General features: G+C 41.2%; 1 protein-coding gene across 1 annotated transcript in view; it reads left to right on the top strand.

Annotated features, from left to right (window-relative positions):
• The window catches only part of RMND1 (required for meiotic nuclear division 1 homolog), a 32,078-nt gene that overhangs the window by 9,816 nt on the left and 4,272 nt on the right, over positions 1–17,990 (top strand). The window contains exons 3-10 of the mRNA XM_006768716.2: positions 3,459–3,567; positions 5,243–5,318; positions 8,633–8,672; positions 10,590–10,690; positions 12,698–12,804; positions 13,757–13,821; positions 15,261–15,337; positions 17,521–17,641. Of these exons, the coding sequence (XP_006768779.1) occupies positions 3,459–3,567; positions 5,243–5,318; positions 8,633–8,672; positions 10,590–10,690; positions 12,698–12,804; positions 13,757–13,821; positions 15,261–15,337; positions 17,521–17,641 (696 nt within the window). The remainder of the gene's footprint in view (positions 1–3,458; positions 3,568–5,242; positions 5,319–8,632; positions 8,673–10,589; positions 10,691–12,697; positions 12,805–13,756; positions 13,822–15,260; positions 15,338–17,520; positions 17,642–17,990) is intronic.

Genomic DNA, 17,990 nt, shown 5'->3' with positions numbered 1-17,990 from the left:
CTCTTGCCTCCTAGTTGTAGTACTTCCACTCAGCCAGCATTCCTGTGGTTCTGGGTGATGTCCATTCCATCTTTTAGTTGTATTTTTGAAGTGGTTGTTCAAGGCAGCAAACTCTGGCGTTAACCTATGCCGCCATCTTGGTTCTCCCCCTAATTCTTTTTCTTTTAAAGAGAGAGGAAAGGAGAGAGAGAGAGAGAGAGAGAAACATCTATCAGTTGCCTCCCACGTGCACACCAACGAGGGATCAAACCTACAACCTGCTCTGACCGGGAATCGAACCCACAACCTTTTGGTATATACTAATAGATTGTTAATTTTTTAAAAAATATATTCTATTGATTTTTTGCAGAGAGGAAGGGAGAGGGACAGAGAGTTAGAAACATCGATGAGAGAAACATCGATCAGCTGCCTCCTGCACACCCCCTACTGGGGATGTGCCTGCAACCAAGGTACATGCCCTTGACCGGAATCAAACCTGGGACCCTTCAGTCCGCAGGCCGATGCTCTATCCACTGAGCCAAACCCATCGGGGCTGTTAATTTTTTTTTTAATGAAATAGAATATGGAAAGTATCAGAATGCATTACAAGTGGTAAAGGTGAAAAATATTGTTTGGGGAAACGGTGTCAGTTGCTGGTGTGTGCATATATCTGCTGTGTATGTGAAAGGACTTCTCACCATAGGTTGCAGTCAAAAAGCTTGAAAGCTAAAGCATTGTAACAGTAACGTAAAATGTACCTGTTTAACAGGCTTCACCTACAATCTGTACATGTCAGGAAAGACATGCATTTCCCCCTATGATAGGGAAGCAGCATTGCTGTAACGTGCTAACGTGCTTTAGGAACAGAAGGTGAACAAAATAAACTTTCCTTTTTAAGACAAGTGTCTCATCAGAGCATGTGAAGCTAAAACAGGAATCACATATAGCTTTCTAGCCCCATCTGCTGGAACGTGTTTTCTGTGGCCAGGAAAAAAAACAACCACCCATAACCGAAAGTGCTGTGGTTTTCTTGGCTTTCGGTTGTTTTGTTTTTAACATTTTAAAATAGGAAGGCCTAAATTTAGGTCTTAAATCCAAGAACTATTTTTGGTTGGTTTGGCACATTTATTTAAGAGCAAGTTGTTGACCCCGTTTTAAACCTGAAATTGGTACTATGTGTGTGTATGTATAAAGTGCTTACTAAATAAGGATTCATTATAAAAATTAAGTAAAAGACATATATGAAAATGAAAGCTTCGCACAAAGTAGTAACACTTTGAATTAATAGGAGGAAATGCAAAATCAGGACACTTCGTAATTCTCTTTCCTTTTACCAAATAGATTTAAATACAGTTTTGCAATTTAAGAGCAAAGGGGGGAAAAAATGTCTACCAAGTCAGACTGAAAAACTTTATGAATCATTTATTAGTAGAAGAAGCCATAAGTTAAACAGAGATTCGGGTTAAGGAGGACACAGAAAGTAGTGCGGCAGCCATGTACGCCGTGTGATACTGGCTAGAACTTTTGGCCAAACTAAATGGGACCCGGGAGAGAAGGACATGGGACAATCTTTAGGGAATCTGCAGAGAAGGTCCTTGGATTGGCTAAGGGAAAACAGGTTGTGTTTTAAAATGTATTTATAATCTGACTCTTTGGAGCTCAGAATAAATTTTCTCCTGGAAATGGTGATGAAATGCTTTGCCTTGCCCCATTTTTGAGAATGCAAAAGTGAACATTTTCAGCACAGATGGGCCTGGCCAGTACCAAATGGGGGTGACGTAGACGAGACAGCAGGGAGTGGGAGGCTGTGTGGGCTGGGGGACCCGCCCCTCCTCAACCCTAGTCGATTATTGCCAGTTCTTCTGCATGATCAAAAGATGGTGGAAATCTGGATTTTGTGTAAAATTGTAATTTATTGTTGATGGGAGAAAGGAAGGAATTAATATACTCCTTTTCTTGAATTTCATACCAGGGCTGGAACAGAAAAGGAAAGACTTTAGGAGCTGAGATGAGTGAGTCCCAGGAATAACTTTTGATTTAGTGACTCACCTCTTTCGATCAGTGATGGGCTAAAGCCCCATATATATCAAAGGAATAGAATCACTCGTTCTGATCAGTAGATATTAATACAGAAAGTTAGGAATATGTGAATGTTCAGATGTAATTTACTTGATAAACTTTTTTTAAAAATATATTTTATTGATTTTTTACAGAGAGGAAAGGAGAGAGATAGAGAGTTAGAAACATCGATGAGAGAGAAACATCGACCAGCTGCCTCCTGCACACTCCCCACTGGGGATGTGCCCGCAACCAAGGTACATGCCCTTGACCGGAATCGAACCTAGGACCCTTCAGTCCGCAGGCCGACACTCTATCCACTGAGCCAAACCCGTTTCGGCACTTGATAAACTTTTTAACCTCCCATAAATTTTGGTGGTTTAATAACTGTAAGGAGTGTTGAGCATTTGTGCCGGTCAGGGTTCTAAGTAGTGGACATTGATTACCTTGTTTAAATTTCACAACAACCCTAAAAGGCAGGCATTGTTATTATTTTGATTTTTAAAAATTAATCAAATTCTGTGCCTGAACTCTTAGCACCTGTGCCAATAGTTTTTGACTTTATTGACCTCGTCCCAAAGTGAGAAACGTATTTTATATTATATATACATAGTGACCCTGTATACATACATAGACATATCTAAATGACAGAAAACTTCACCAAATAAAATGCATCCTTACTATGAATAAGGAACTCTAATATTTTCTATTTTATTCTGTTTAGTTTTGTTTTTCAGCTGGTTTGGGCCACTAAACTGATATCAGGATGCACTATGGGTTGTGACTGACAGTTTGAGAAAAACACTGCACTGGACCATCTTTTCATGTGTGTACTGTACAGACACAAATCATGAATGTTTACGTGTACACACAGACGAGACGGTGCAGGAACCAAACCCGGGTGCATTCTCAGATATATGAAACATTGTGTTTAATATTAGCCAGAGTAAAAGATCTATATTTCCTTTGTCGATTTCAAATAATCTCCGCTTGTACAGGCTAGTGACAGGTTATTAAATGACCTTAAATAATAATGTGGCTGTGAATAAGAGTCATGGGAACTCGGGGTTGGAGAGACTTTTTGAATAGCATGTCATCCAGTAAATAAATAGTGTGTCACCCAGGCACCCATCTGATGCGAAGTTCTCCGTATCTTCGCTCACTCTGTGCCTGAACTCCCCTTAGGGGAGTGGCTTCCCTCTCAGGATAGCCATCCGCCGTCTTGGCTGGCAGGATTCATACACTCAGCAGCAGCCTGTCTCCCTGCTGCCCTTCCTCCTCTTTCATACGTCCCTTGTATGAGTCTTTGAGATGTTTGGAAAAACACTAGCTTTGCAAGATGGAGCCTGTAAGGTGACAGCACCCATTGCAGACACTTGGGCCTCCCGGTGACCCCTGTCATGCTAATCTCACCGAAACAGGACCTGATGCACTGCACGGCGTTTGCAACTGCGGATGAGTATCACCTGGGCGCGCTCTCTCAAGACCTGGCCTCTCAAGGATATGTGGAAGTGACAAGCCTGCCTAGAGGTACATCTCCTTGAGCCTGGGGCCAAGTATGTCCAAATGCATTAGGAAATGCTTTTCCTCTGATACTGTCTTAAGCCTGCACTTGCTTCAGTTTCATTTTCTATTTAAAGGATTGCATCACAAAAGTGGTGGTTGAACCGCTTCATACAAACAACATGCAAAGATAAGAAATTAGAATGTAGTTTATGGGAGCTCAGTTCTCAGATTAAAATCAAAAAGACCCGTTAAGCTGCAAGCATCCTAGTACTTTGGGTGATGAAGGCCATGGCAGTTCATTGCTGCCGCATTGAAATGTTACTTTAGTGTTACTGCAGAACCAGGAGATTGATAGAGATGTTGGGGAAAGCCTTTAAAGAAAAATTTATCATATAATCCAAGACTTTAAAACTAAGGAAATGAGCTAAAAGATGAACACAATATTAAAATAACCTTAATCGACAATGTTAGTCTACTGTCAGGAAGGATTCTTGAGAAAATAGCCTGCCCTATATTAAAAAAATAAGTAACTTGGAACACTTTGATTGAAATTCATGAATTTACCTCAAAGTAGCAAAACTAGTAGGTTGAAAACCCCCTGCTACAGAGAAAATTCTTACATGAGTTCTCACATGAAGTAGTCCAAATATCATTATGCCTTCTCAGCCTTGATGATCTGAACAGATTGTTTGTTCTATTTGATGGCAAAAACGGGCATAATGGGCTTAGAAACACGGAGCTCTGTCCAGGGCCCCTAAAGCCGAGCTGCCCATGGCCGCCGGGCAGGGCGGCCTGGGTGCTGCACACCGGGGCTGCTTGCACCTCCGTTTATGCTGCTCGGCTACAGGTGAACTTTGCCCTCTGTAGGGCTTAGGGAAGTTAGAGTTCACCCAAAAAAGGTGGTTTAGGGTTTGGTCCCTATCTGAATTCCCTAGCTTCTAGCAGAAATTCTGAAACTTTCAAGATCCTAATTTGAGGTTAAGAAATTATATATAACTTTTTACATATTAACTTTAGTATATGTATTAATTGATATATTAATATATTTATAACTTATAGAATATTATATACTTGTAACAACTTAGGGATGAGTGTTTGTATATTGGTATTTATTTAATATTTAAAAGGTTAAAATATTTCAACGTTACAGGTGACCATTAACTTTGAAATGGTCAGTAGCTTTGTTTCTGTATATTTTGTTTTACTCTCAAGTTACACAGTATCATTTAAAATTCAGGAAGATTAGTCGTTTGAGAATTATATTATTAATATATAAAATTATAAATAAAATGGTATTTAAAGGTTGAGAATATATAAATGGTTCATCACATTTTATTTTAAATTAATTTTGTAGAAAGAAGTTTATTTCTTGAGCTTTAGTTGTATTGAAACTAAGACTTGAATAATAATTAACTGAACTAGTGATTACTGAATCAAAAGGGTATGAATGAGCAGTTTTAAATAGCACTAATAGTTTCACAGGTGGTTGAATGTTTTGTGAAAGTCATGTCCTATGGCCTTTTCCTGTTCATGGAACATTTTCAGAAAACCTTAGTAGGAAGATGGACAGCGTGTTAATAGAGTGCTTAATAGTGTATGAAGAAATGACCATGAGTTCTTGATTAAACGTTTATAGGTGCCTTTTAAACCTTGTGTCACCTCGTGACATAGCTTTTCAGTCATTTATTTTAAATCACAGATGCAGCCAATATTTTGGTGATGGGTGTGGAAAACTCTGCAAAAGAAGGTGATCCTGGAACAATATTCTTCTTCAGGTAAGACAAGAAAGAACCCCACTGGGAGGTGGACGCGTGGGCGGGTAATGTGGTCAGGTGTGCCTCCCTCCCCTCTCGTAGTGAGTTTGTGGTTTAAATGTATCCTTTAATTCTTATTATATCCAGGAGGGTTTGTCAGTTTTAGGAATCTTCTGGTAAATCCTCCTGTAAAATAATTCTTAAAAGCAGTAAGTAGCCCTAACCAGTTTGGCTCAGTGGATAGAGCATCGGCCTGCGGACTCAAGGGTCCCAGATTCGATTCCGGTCAAGGGTATGTACCTTGGTTGCGGGCACATCCCGTGGGGAGTGTGCAGGAGGCAGCTCATCCATGTTTCTAACTTTCTAACCCTCTCCCTTCCTCTCTGTAAAAAATCAATAAAATATATTGAAAGCAGTAAATAATCTTCCCCTGCCTTGTCTCTTTAAGTCTGGATTTGCATTTACTAAGTACAGGTAAAGCATCCATTTTCCATTCATCTTCAGGCCCCTTACATATGAGACTCCAGCTGCCTGCCCTGCTGCCTTTTCTTCCTCTCTTTCCCCTCCCTCTGCAGCTCTTTAACTGATGTTTTAGCCACTTTACCTGTCCAGACACTTTCACTGCGACCTGCTCACACTCACTCCATTACCGAAAGGTTGCTTTAATGTCAGACACTGCCGAGTGCCTGAGGGGAAGGGTAACGATAGTAGAAACCACTTAGAATAATTTCATACTACCCTCCCAACATTTGAGGAAGGTCCATTATTCCCATATTGCAGCTGAGGAAACGGGGGAGGGGGCAGGGGGAGTGTCAGGGGAATTAAGTGAATTATCCACAATCAGGGGACTTACAAGTGGCAGAACAGAAACATGAAGCATCTGGAAGAACCCAGACTTTGGTAAAGGCTTTGTGGTCTTCATCCTTGTAGTTCAGGGTAGGGAACCCTTTTTCTGCCACGGGTCATTAGGATATTTATAGCATCATTCTCGGGCCATACAAAATTAGCAACTTAAGAATCAGCCTCCTGTATTTGGTCAAACAATTAACTCACCCCTAACGCCTCGGCGGGGCCAGACCAGATGATTCTGTGGGCCTTGTAGGGCCTGAACCGGACGTCCCCCACCCCCCCACCCCGCCCCGTGTGGTTGATGATAACTGGAAGCCCTATCGTTGCCTCTGTCCATGACTCATCTTTTGATGTTACTTTGAAGATAATTCAGAGTTCAACGTGTAGTCCCAGTAGAATAGTGGGAGGAATTTGAATTCTGAGGTCAGTGCCGTCCATTAGAAATATAATGCCAGCCACAAACACAAGCTTCATCCGTAGTGATACATTTTCTAATAGCCACATTTTTTAAAGTTAAAAAAAAAGATGAATTTAATTTTGAATAACACTAATAAGATCATATAATGCCTGAAATTAAATTTAGTAGTGTATTTTATTTAACTCAACATACCTCAAATATTATCATTTCAACATGTAATCAATCAATAATTAATGACATTTTACATTATTTCTTTCCCCTAAGCATACGGCAGGATAATTTTAAATTTTTCGCAACTGTAGTTTACATTCAGTATTGTTTTGTATTAGTTCCGGGTGTGTGACATTTTACATTCTTCTCTGCATACCGAGTCTTTGAAACCTGGTATTTCACAATGCAGCCTCTCTCGGTTTGGGCCAGGCCTGTGTCAAGTGCCCATAGCCACAGCCCAGCTCCAGGCGGAGGGTGCACCGTGCCCGGGACCTCTCGTGTGCCTGACGGTGACCCTCTGAATGACTGCTCTGGCTGTGGCTTTAAATGCCTCTCAAATCCGTGTCCTGAGACTCTGCTGGCCTACCGCAGCAACTTCCTCCCTGGTCTCCTGCCTGTCTCCTCACCCCACCAGTCCGTGTGCCTGTCACTGGCAGGATAATTTTTCAACAGGTCTTTCTGGTCACTACCCTCTCCTGCTTAAAGTTCTATGGAATTTGACTCAACTTATGCAAGCACAAAGTTCCTCCCTGCCTCCATCCTGATTGCCCACTACTGGCCCACGTCCACAGCCATGCAAACTACTGTTCTGAGAGGGTGCCCGTCCCTCCCACCTACTCCCTGAGCCCAGGGTGTGCCCTCTGCTGGTTGCCTCCTCTCCTCCTCTCCTGTGGCTGGCTTGCTGGTCCTTCGGGAACTGTGTCCATCCAGTGCGCGTCCAGGTATATGCTGCTTAATTCTGTCAGAGCACTGGTCACACGCTGTTGTAATGGGCAGCCTAGGATCAGTCCTGTTGTAATGGGCAGTGCAGTCTAGGATCAGTCTTTCCAGATTGGGCGTTCTGTGAGGATAGGAACTAGGCCATCCTCATCTTTTAGCCCAGATGCTAAGTGCATTGCTTAAGAAATGTCTGAAGGCTGCTAGGGGGTAAGGATATTTTACCTTCCTTCCATTTCCACCCTTCCTTCCTCCTCCAGGGCAGTAACTCAGAGCCATAACTCCTCTTTTTTAAAAAATATATTTTATTGATTTTTTACAGAGAGGAAGGGAGAGGGATAGAGAGTTAGGAACATCGATGAGAGATAAACATTGATCAGCTGCCTCCTGCACACTCCCTACTGGGGATGTGCCTGCAACCAAGGTACATGCCCTTGACCAGAATCGAACCTGGGACCCTTCAGTCTGCAGGCCGATTGCCTATCCACTGAGCCAAACCAGTCAGGGCATAACTCCCTTTTTTATGTACTGCTTAAACAGCTCCACACGCAGACTGCAGAAATCAAAACAAATTGTTTATAGTTTTTAGGCCTTAAATTCTATCAAAGCCAGAATTAGATTCCGAGGCTCCTGCAGCTTCCTTGTCTTTCTGCCATAGGCACTGAGGATGGGGGCCTCACTCCCCAGGTGCCTGTGCCACCTGCGGCTTTCATCCATCTCAGTCTCTTTAGTCCACAGCTATGAAGCAAGGCCCTCTATTCTTTTCCTATAGCAGAATCTGTAGGAGAGCTAAGACGAGTCTCAAAAATGTCCTTATTCTGATTTTTGTACAGCGAAATTGAAGCAAATATACAACAGTCTAGATACGTCATTCCATAGTATTATAAAAGAGTTATTTATTCTGAAAACCATGAGAGAAATCATGAATTGTTGAGAGGTCAGGTTTTCTCAAGAGCTCAAAGAGTAGCTTTTGGTTTGGCATATCCACCTAGGAACCATAGTGTCAAATCAGTAAAAATCACATATTTTTAAATTGTATTCTGGATACATTCTAGAAGTCACCCAAGCATGGCTTTATGTATGACCCTAAAGCATGTATTCTAGCTTTAACTTCGTTGATTCTTTTATTCTTTTAAATTAGGGAAGGAGCTGCTGTGTTCTGGAATGTAAAAGACAAAACTGTGAGTATAAATAAGGTGTAAAAGTATAAAAATATAGTTTTCTGAGAATAAATTGTTAACGCTCAACAATCTGAGCCATTGGGGGATAAATTAACAGGTAATCTACAACTTGTTTGCTCTGCATTATGTCATATTTATCCTAGCAGTTTCATCTTCCAAAATACATTCTATTTTGGCTTATAAATTTCCTGCATTCTCTGAGCATATGCTAATTTTTGGAGAATCAAAACAATCCTAGGTACACTCCAGTCAGAAGGAAGTATACTCCACACATGGTAACCTACAAAATGAATAACGTTACACACAGTTCACAGGGAGCTGGTCCTCTGAGTCTTATTTTTAGATCAATTTTCTAGAACTTTACCACTCACAGGAAACAATTTCTTCAGTATCCCAGTCAGGATTTGTTTAATACAACCTGTTTAGAGGCAGTTAGAGCATACACATCAAAGCTTTGTATGTAACTCGGCAATTTACATCTAGAAAGTTATCCAAAGGAAATGGTTGCAGTTATGCATGGGGGATGATGCATGAGGTTCATCAACACATTGTTTACAATAGCAAAATGGAGAGATAACCAAAATACATGATAGTAAGAAGTTCGTTAAATACTACAAATTTTACGAGTTTACTACTGTAGTAAATGTAGAATATACTACAGCTCTTAAAAATCATGTGGAAAAAATATTCCTAGGAAGTGGTGGAAAATGTGTGTACAATACAGTTAAATTAAAAAAGCAGGTTACAAACTATAATATAATAGCAGAGTTGGTTAGAAAAATATACCTAATATAATTCCATTTTTACAAAGAGTAAACACACACACACACACACACACACGGAGGTAACGGGGCGTTTCCTGAAGGAAAGGGAAATATAAATGACCAGCAAGAAAAAGATGATACAGCTTGGCTATTTGAAGTGATAAAGATATAAAAGGCTGATAATACCAGGGTTTTTAAAGAATGCTCTCATAAATGTTTGGATTCTAAAATTGGAAAACTATTTGGGAGAGTGGTTTTGCAAAATTTATCAAAATTGTAAGTGTTCATGCCTTTGATCTAGCAATTCCTAAAGAAACATTCCCACAAGGCCCTGCAGATACACACGTACGGAGGTGCGCTTCGTCCTAGTGGAGAGGGCTCCCCCACATGGGTGCACATTTAGGACAGTTAACCAGACTGCAGTTTCTGCCTGAAAACGTTCCTATGCGCACTATGATCCCATCCTATATAATAAAAGCGTAACATGCTAAGTGTCTGACCGATCAATCGACCCAGTCAACCACTCAACCAGTTGCTATGACGCACACTAACCACCAGGGGGGGCAGATACTCCGACCGGTAGTTTCGCTTGCTGCTGGGGTCTGGACGATCGCGACTGGATGAGAGGGCCCTGACTGGCCCCATCCCCGGCCAGGCTGAGGGACCCCACCTGTGCACGAATTCGTGCCCTGGGCCTCTAATTTCCTATAAAAAGCAAAGTATATGTACTATATACCCACGGAAAAAAAGTGGCGGCTGTGCACGGAGTTGAATGGTTCTCAGGGGATTAGGCGTTTAGGAGAGCAGGGCGAGATTGTCACTTTTGGGACCTCTGTGCTATTTAAATTTTTTAAAGTCTGTTATTTAATGTTTTTCAAAAGTTAAATTTAAAGAATACAAACCGTAATTTTACTAGGGGTTTTCTTTGGGTGGTGGGATAATGATAATTTTTATTTTCTTCTTTATGCCCTTTTGTGTTTTCCAAATATAAAGACAAATGAATATATCTTCCTGGTGAGTTTGCTGTCACAATGAATTTGCCTTTTCCTTATGACTGAACAGCAGGAGAAATGCCATCCATCGTAATGAAAACGTCACACACTTCGCACGGATGGAGCCGGGTCATTTCAGCCTCATCTTCCTTTCCTTCCAGATGAAGCATGTGATGCAGGTTCTGGAGAAGCACGAGGTGCAGCCCTACGAGACCGCGCTGGTGCACTGGGAGAACGAGGAGCTCAACTACATAAAAACAGAGTGAGCGACGGCCACCAGTTCACGGGGAGCGCCCCTGGGACAGCGAGGGACAAGCAGTCCAGATAATAGATGAATTCGTAGACTAGTGTTAAGAAAACAGGTGTTGGTACAAATGCAAAGCTTAAAAATACAGGGTGGGCAAAGGTAGGTTTACAGTTGTTGGTATGGAAAATAATACAATAATTAATAAATAATATAAGAAGACTCTGTTCTGTGTACTCACAACAAGTAAACCTACTTTTGCCCACCCCTGCATAATAAATACCACTTTTTTTACCTTCTTGGGCTACTCATAAATCAGAACAGATAGCCTAACCCCAAAATGGTAAGCAGCCTAAATCAGTAAAATAGTATGCTTTCATCAGAACAAACCTCTCAGATTATTCTAGTAGTTTTCTCTCGAGTCCATTTTTCCCTATTGCTACATTTTTGGCATTAACAGGAATGTAATGAGGGAGTGATCTAAGAGGACCACTTGGAGAAGTGGGGTCCTGGCATACTATCCCAGGGGGGATGTGTGGGCTGTCTCGGCAAGGGGTGGGAGTAATGAAGAGATGTTAGGGGTAGAGAGAAGGCAGTAGGAACCAGGTTGGAAGGTCTTTTTCCCAGGGAGTTACTTGTCTGGTGGAATACTCAGGAAGGAAGAGCTTCAGGACCATTAGGAAGACACTGAAAGCCTGGATGGGTATGAGTGAGGAGTGATCACCAGGAAAGACGAACCACTTGCCTATGCCAGCACTGGTCTACGTGCTTTTCGCGCATCATTTCACTGAATCCTGGCAGAAACCCTGTCATTGCGATGAACCGGCTTCCTGTGTTGCCCAAGGGCACCTGACCAGGGAGTGAGGACCTGGGCCCATGGCCGCGGTAGTTGAAAGTGAGATGTGAACTTAAGAGACACCACAAAATGAGGAGCTGATGGAATATTAGTAATTAGTAAGCACTTGGCCTTGTGGCCCTAGTTACCATGAACCCCCTTTTGTGCTCCACCTCCAGATCGAACTGCTGCTCCCTAGGTACTCCCCCCCGACACCCGCACGCACACTCTGGTGTCATGTCTCGCTACCTGTAGTCCGAGGGGTCAGGTCCTTATTTCTTTGGCCCAGCGTCAGTGATCTGGTTTCATTCAGTGAGACACCTCACCCCGCCGGCAGCCCGGCAGCGTGGTGGTCTTGTGGGCCCTGCCTGTGACTCCGGCCGCCGCCTCCCCCAGCTCTGGCGAGGCCTGGGCTCCTCCACGAGTCTCACGTCCGTGGGAAGACTCACCCTATTCTCCTCCCACTCGCTTCTGATGTCTATGTTCCCATTCCCTCCATTTGCCCATCTCCCCAGTCCCTCCCAGAGGTCTCTACATGTGCAGCTTAGTTTCTTGTTTGTTTAATCCTCGCCTGAGGATATGTTTTGAATTATTATTTTAGAGAGGGAGAGAGAAAGAGGGAAACATCCATCCTTTGCCTTCCGTGCGCGGCCCGATGGGGATGGAATATATCAGCCCGCAGCCTTTGATACACGGGTTGACACTGCAACCAGCGAGCCCCCGGCCAGGACCCCTTAGTTCTCACAGCTGCCGTCTTCCTCCCACCCACACTACATCAGTGTGATTTTAAATTACACTGTCTACACTTTTAATTCAACACTTTTTTCAGTTAACAATTTATTGTGATTATTTTTCCTTTCCATTAAATATCCTTCCAAGATGTGCGTTCTAACTTTTTTGTGGGATACTATAAACAAATCATTCTCCTGTTGAACATTTCTTCTTAATTTTTTACTATTAAACATTGGACCATGAAGTTTTTTGTACGTAAATTTTCACATCTTTTATTTTCTTAGAATGAATTTTGAGACGTGGAATTACTTGAATCAAAGGGCCTAAGGACATTTATAAGACTCTTGATACAAATTACCAAAATGACCTCTAGAAAGATTCTAAAGTGACTTTTTCAAAAGAAAAAAATTAAGTGCTTTTTAAGACGGACAGGATACATTTTGTTTCCCTCTACACAGGGGGCAGTCGAAACTGCACCGAGGAGAAATCAGGTTAAACTCAGAGCTAGATGTGGATGACGCCATCCTAGAGAAATTCGCCTTCTCCAATGCTCTCTGCCTTTCAGGTGAGTTAATACTACTTATCCAAGGAAGGACTGCATAGTTTTCATCTCAAGGGAAGTTGAAGTATTTAGTAAAGATTTGGACGGGTTTTTATAGAATACTCAGCAAAGCTTTAGCATTCCTTTTTTTTCTGCGAGAAAAAAAATAGAATAGAAATATCTGTGCTGAAGCTCCTCATTGCTTATGAATCGTATAGATAAAACTTACCCCCTCCAAAACCATTTTATGTTGTTACTACCTGTTTTCCTCTCCTCTGTGTGGTGATCGTTGTTAGCTGGTCTCTAGTGCAGGCAGGAAAGCCCCGTCCTGTGTGACTGGCACAGGCCTCTGGAGAAAAATACACTCGTTTTTCACAGAAAGGCGGGGGTCATATGGCTCTGTGTTTTTCTGAAAGGTCCATGTACCTGATGAAACTGTAGAAGTTCCTAAAGAATTTGTTTGCCCTCAGTCTGCACTGTGGCCTGTCCACACCACCCGGAGGGCCCTGGCACTTCTGAGCTGTACTCACAGCCCCAAGGAATTGAGGGGGCGGGGAAGCCTGTCCCTGCCCCACCTATGCAGCCGCCCTTTGTCCCAGGATGTAGCTCATTCTCTCTGGTTTTCAAGCTACAATCTTGGAAAATCAGAAATTCTATTAAATGTAGCTTTGGACTGCCAGCAGGGCTTGGAAATCAACTTCATTTCCTCTATCTTTTGCCACTTTAGTGCTATCCCTTATGATGATTAGCTGTTCTTAAATTTCACTTTCAAGTTGTTAGCAGATTTGCATCTTAGAGCAGCATTCGCCAACCTTTCGGACCTCAGGGACCACCAGTGTGGTCTGTGGACCACCGGTTGGCGATCACTGTCTTAGAGTATTGTTGACGTGGCAGGAAAGGTACTGTGCCCTTCTGCGTTCTGTATAAATGTGAAGGTGATGATAAGGAAATGATCCATTGTGAAATTTTTTCCCAGTGAAACTGGCTATTTGGGAAGCATCACTGGATCAATTTGTGGAATCTATTCAGTCCATTCCAGAGGTAATTATACCCATTTTATGCTTGCTTTCAAGGATTGATTTCTATTTGGGAAAAATGCAAATTTTCCACTATACGCATATATTTAGGAGTACAATAAAATAATAATAAGCATTAGGAAAGCTATACTTTAAGAAAAAAAAGAATCCCACTTACATATAAAATGATGAATAAGAAACTTCATATTTGTTTTATTTTTAATTCCCTTTTTCTTTTCTTACTGATTTCAGAGAGAGGAAGGGAGAGTGAGACAGATTTAGAAACATCAATGAGAATCATTGATCTGCTGACTCCTGCACGCCCCACTCTGGGATCAAACCTGCAACCCGGGCATGTGCCCTGACCAGAAATCAAACCATGACCTCCTGGTTCATGGGTTGACACTCAACCACTGACTCATACCGGCCAGGCTGTTTACACTTTTCAAGTGTAAAATTCAAATTACTTTCCTCTGATGTTGCAGTATTCTTAATGTAACTGCATTAAAGAAAAAAAAAGTGAAGTGTTTCCTCTCTCTAAGGAAGGAAGTTATGACCACTTTTCTTTTTTTTTTAAATATATTTTATTGAGTTTTTACAGAGAGGAAAGGAGAGAGATAGAGAGTTAGAAACATCGATGAGAGAGAAACATCGACCATCTGCTTCCTGCACACTCCCCACTGGGGATGTGCCCGCAACCAAGGTACATGCCCTTGACCGGAATCGAACCTGGGACCTTTCAGTCCCCAGGCCGACACTCTATCCACTGAGCCAAACCGGTTTCGGCATGACCACTTTTCTTGATTAAAAAAGGTATTTTGCTAAATTGTGAAAAAAAAAAGTGGCATGAAAAATGCATATAAAGTTATATCAAAACTTGAAAATACATTAAAAATCAAGCTTGCTTTAATCAATCCTTTTACCGTGAAAGAATAATTATACTTGGGATAGGAGATCCTGAATTTTTTGTGTTAATCTTCACAGGATATTTTTCCATTGCTTTTCAGAGTGGAAGGAAAGGAGGGGGGAGAGAGAAACACTGATGTGAGAGAGACACATTGAATGGTTGCCCGCTACATGCACCCCAACTATGCCCCTGGGGCGGGGAGGGATCCGGAAACCCAGGTATGTGCCCTTGATCACGAATTGAACCCTTGACCTTTCAGTGCTTGAGCCAATGCTCTAACCACTGAGCAGCACCAGTCAGGGCAGAGGTCTTGAATTTTTAATAAAAGATTAGAAACGTACAATATAGAAAATGCTGGTAAGAAAGGAAATGAAAAGGGGAATATAAAATTTCTACCTAATAAGATTAAGTATTTTTATTAGAGTGACATGATTGGGAAACAGTCATCCAAGAGATGTCGTGTACATTGGATAATGCTTCAGAATTTGCTTTATGGTCCTCTTACTTATGCAGATATATGTGTAAGTATGTATGTTTTCTTTTTCCCTCCCAAATAGGCTTTAAAAACTGGGAGGAAAGTGAAACTATCTCACGAAGAAGTTATGCAGAAAATGGGTGAACTCTTTGCCCTCAGGTAAAATGTTCCCAGTAAATATTTCATGTATTTAATGATCTCAAGAAGACATTCCTGTAGTTCTACAGTAAAGAGTCAACATTTGCACCTTTATGGGCCTTGGAGCTGTTTTCATTTCTTCTTTATAAGCATGGAGAATTCGTACCCATGAGAAGCAGTGGGCTGTATTAGGACTGAACTGAAGAAAGTTTACATGTGCAAAAGAGATCAGAGTTCATCTACATTAAACCTACATGAGAGCGTAGGTGATGTTCTTTGAAGGTAGGAAGATACCTTCTAGCATTTGGATGATGGGAATTCTCATTAAAATATGTCACTGCATCAGAATGCTAAATAGATCTAATTGCTCCAGACAAGCTACATACCACATTTCATTGATAGACACAGAAGATGCCCCAGGAGAGGAATGGCTGCCACTTAAAACTATGATACTGTGCTTTTTTTAAAAATATATATTTTTATTGATTTCAGAGAGGAAGGGAGGAGAGATAGAAATATCAATGTTGAGATAGAATCATTGATTGGATGCCTTCTGCACGCCCCACACTGGGGATTGAGCCTGCAACCAGGATGTCGCCTGGAGATGTTAAATTGGGAAGAACTGTCTTAAAATTGATGAAACATAGTAATGCATCATTTTAAGTGTGTGAAAAAGTTCCAGTTTGTTATTGTCGTTTTATGGAAGGGAAATCTTGATTCTTGGGAGTTGTTTCAATAGGCCGCCTTGTTCAGTGTTTCATCCCCTCCAGTGTACGGGATGAGACTGGAGTTCATTGTAAGCAGTTGACCTGAGATTGTTTTCCACATTCTTTAGAAACTCGGCCTGGAGAGCGGTGGTCCCTGTTTCATCATCTATGCATTTCTCATAGCTCAGGGACCCTAACTCAGGGTGCATCCACCAGGAGCACCCACAGCAGATCTAAGCCTTGAGTTCTGTAAGAGGTGGGATAGAGAGAGCCCCTTCTCTTGTCTTGGGAATGCAAGCAGAATTTGATATTGCCAATTATCGTATCAAAACTCAGAAGTTAGGAATAAATATGCTTAGGTTTGTGAATAGTTTCTGTAGAGTCCTGCTGTTCTTATCCAAAGTTTTCTTCTCTTTACAATAAAAGCGCTCATGTGTAATTAAAAGGAATGTAGTCAATCTGTGATAAAAAAAAAAATGCACAGGCTGAAACCGGTTTGGCTCAGTGGATAGAGCGTCGGCCTGCGGACTGAAAGGTCCCGGGTTCGATTCCGGTTAAGGGCATGTACCTGGGTTGCGGTCACATCTCCAGTAGGAGATGTGCAGGAGGCAGCTGATCGATGTTTCTCTCTCATCGATGTTTCTAACTCTCTATCTCTCTCCCTTACTCTCTGTAAAAAATCAATAAAATATATTTTTTTAAAAAAACGCACAGATTATATACGGTATGATTGCCTTTGTGTAGACCAACAAAAATAAATACCCATATTCATCTTGATATGTGTACATACCACACATACTAGTACATGTGCACACATGCATGTGTGTATGCACAGAAAAAGGTCTGGAAGGACACAGCAGCATGTTTGCAGGGCCTGAAGTATTTGAGTTGTATGTTGGGTTAAGAGGCCTTAACCACTTTTTTCTGAATTCTTCTCTAGGTTTTTCCATTTTTATAGTAAGCTATTTATATGTTACTTCTACAACTTAGGTTTCATTTAAAAGTAAGCTTACTCCTCTTATGTAAAAATAGATAGAAATTACGAAAGAGATAATGTCTTTCACACACACATACACTGGAAAGCTACAGGGGAAGCTAACAGTGTTTACCTGTAGAGGGTAGGGGATAGGAGAGAGGGAAAGTTGGTAATAAGAAGAGGAGTAAGAGTGGTCGATCTTCTTTACCTTTTTCTTTTTTACTTTTGAGCCATGTTAATTCCTATCCACACACAAAAAAATATGTTTGGGTATACTGTAAAACTTTTTAATAAAAAAAAGTAGAAACAAAGTTTCATTTTGTTTCCAAATTACTTCATAAATAATACTAATAGTAAAGATTGAATTAGTTTGCGATTTTTAAAATTCTTTTAAATTTGTTTCTCAGAAATATTACAAAGATCAGCAATTGTCAATAAAGCACCAAGTATAAAAAATAATAGAGACCATGATTTTAATTCAAGATAGAAAATAAAAAGTTATGATTTTCCCTTTTTTTAAGACACCGTATAAACTTGAGTTCAGACTTCTTGATCACTCCAGATTTCTATTGGGACAGAGAAAATCTGGAAGAACTTTACGATAAAACTTGTCGGTTCCTAAGCATCACTCGTAGAGTTAAGGTATGTATTTGCACTATTACGGGGGACACAGTATTGCCTATAATTTGCATAACTATGTGAAGACAAACTTTAAGAAACTGTATTTAATTGCTTTTGGAGAAATATTTGACTTTTGTTCAGATCTCTAGATTTCCCCTTTCCCCTTTTCTGTCTATAATTTTCAACTTTGTGTAAAAGCATATTCTGATCTTGGCTCTGCAGACTAGATAAGATTGGTGAGAATTTGGAGGCCTAGTGGCCCATAAGGAAGTTCTCATCAAGTTTCAAACGATTTTCATGGGGTCTGGACCTGTAATAGTGACGGCGAGAATAGAGATGCATTCTTAGAAAAATCCTCTAAGCAAATCAA

The sequence above is a fragment of the Myotis davidii genome, unplaced genomic scaffold (genome assembly GCF_000327345.1).
Source record: "Myotis davidii unplaced genomic scaffold, ASM32734v1 scaffold1323, whole genome shotgun sequence".
Classification (NCBI taxonomy): Eukaryota; Metazoa; Chordata; class Mammalia; order Chiroptera; family Vespertilionidae; genus Myotis; species Myotis davidii.
Note: the sequence above shows the minus strand (reverse complement) of the source record. Positions and strands in the feature narration are given on the sequence as shown.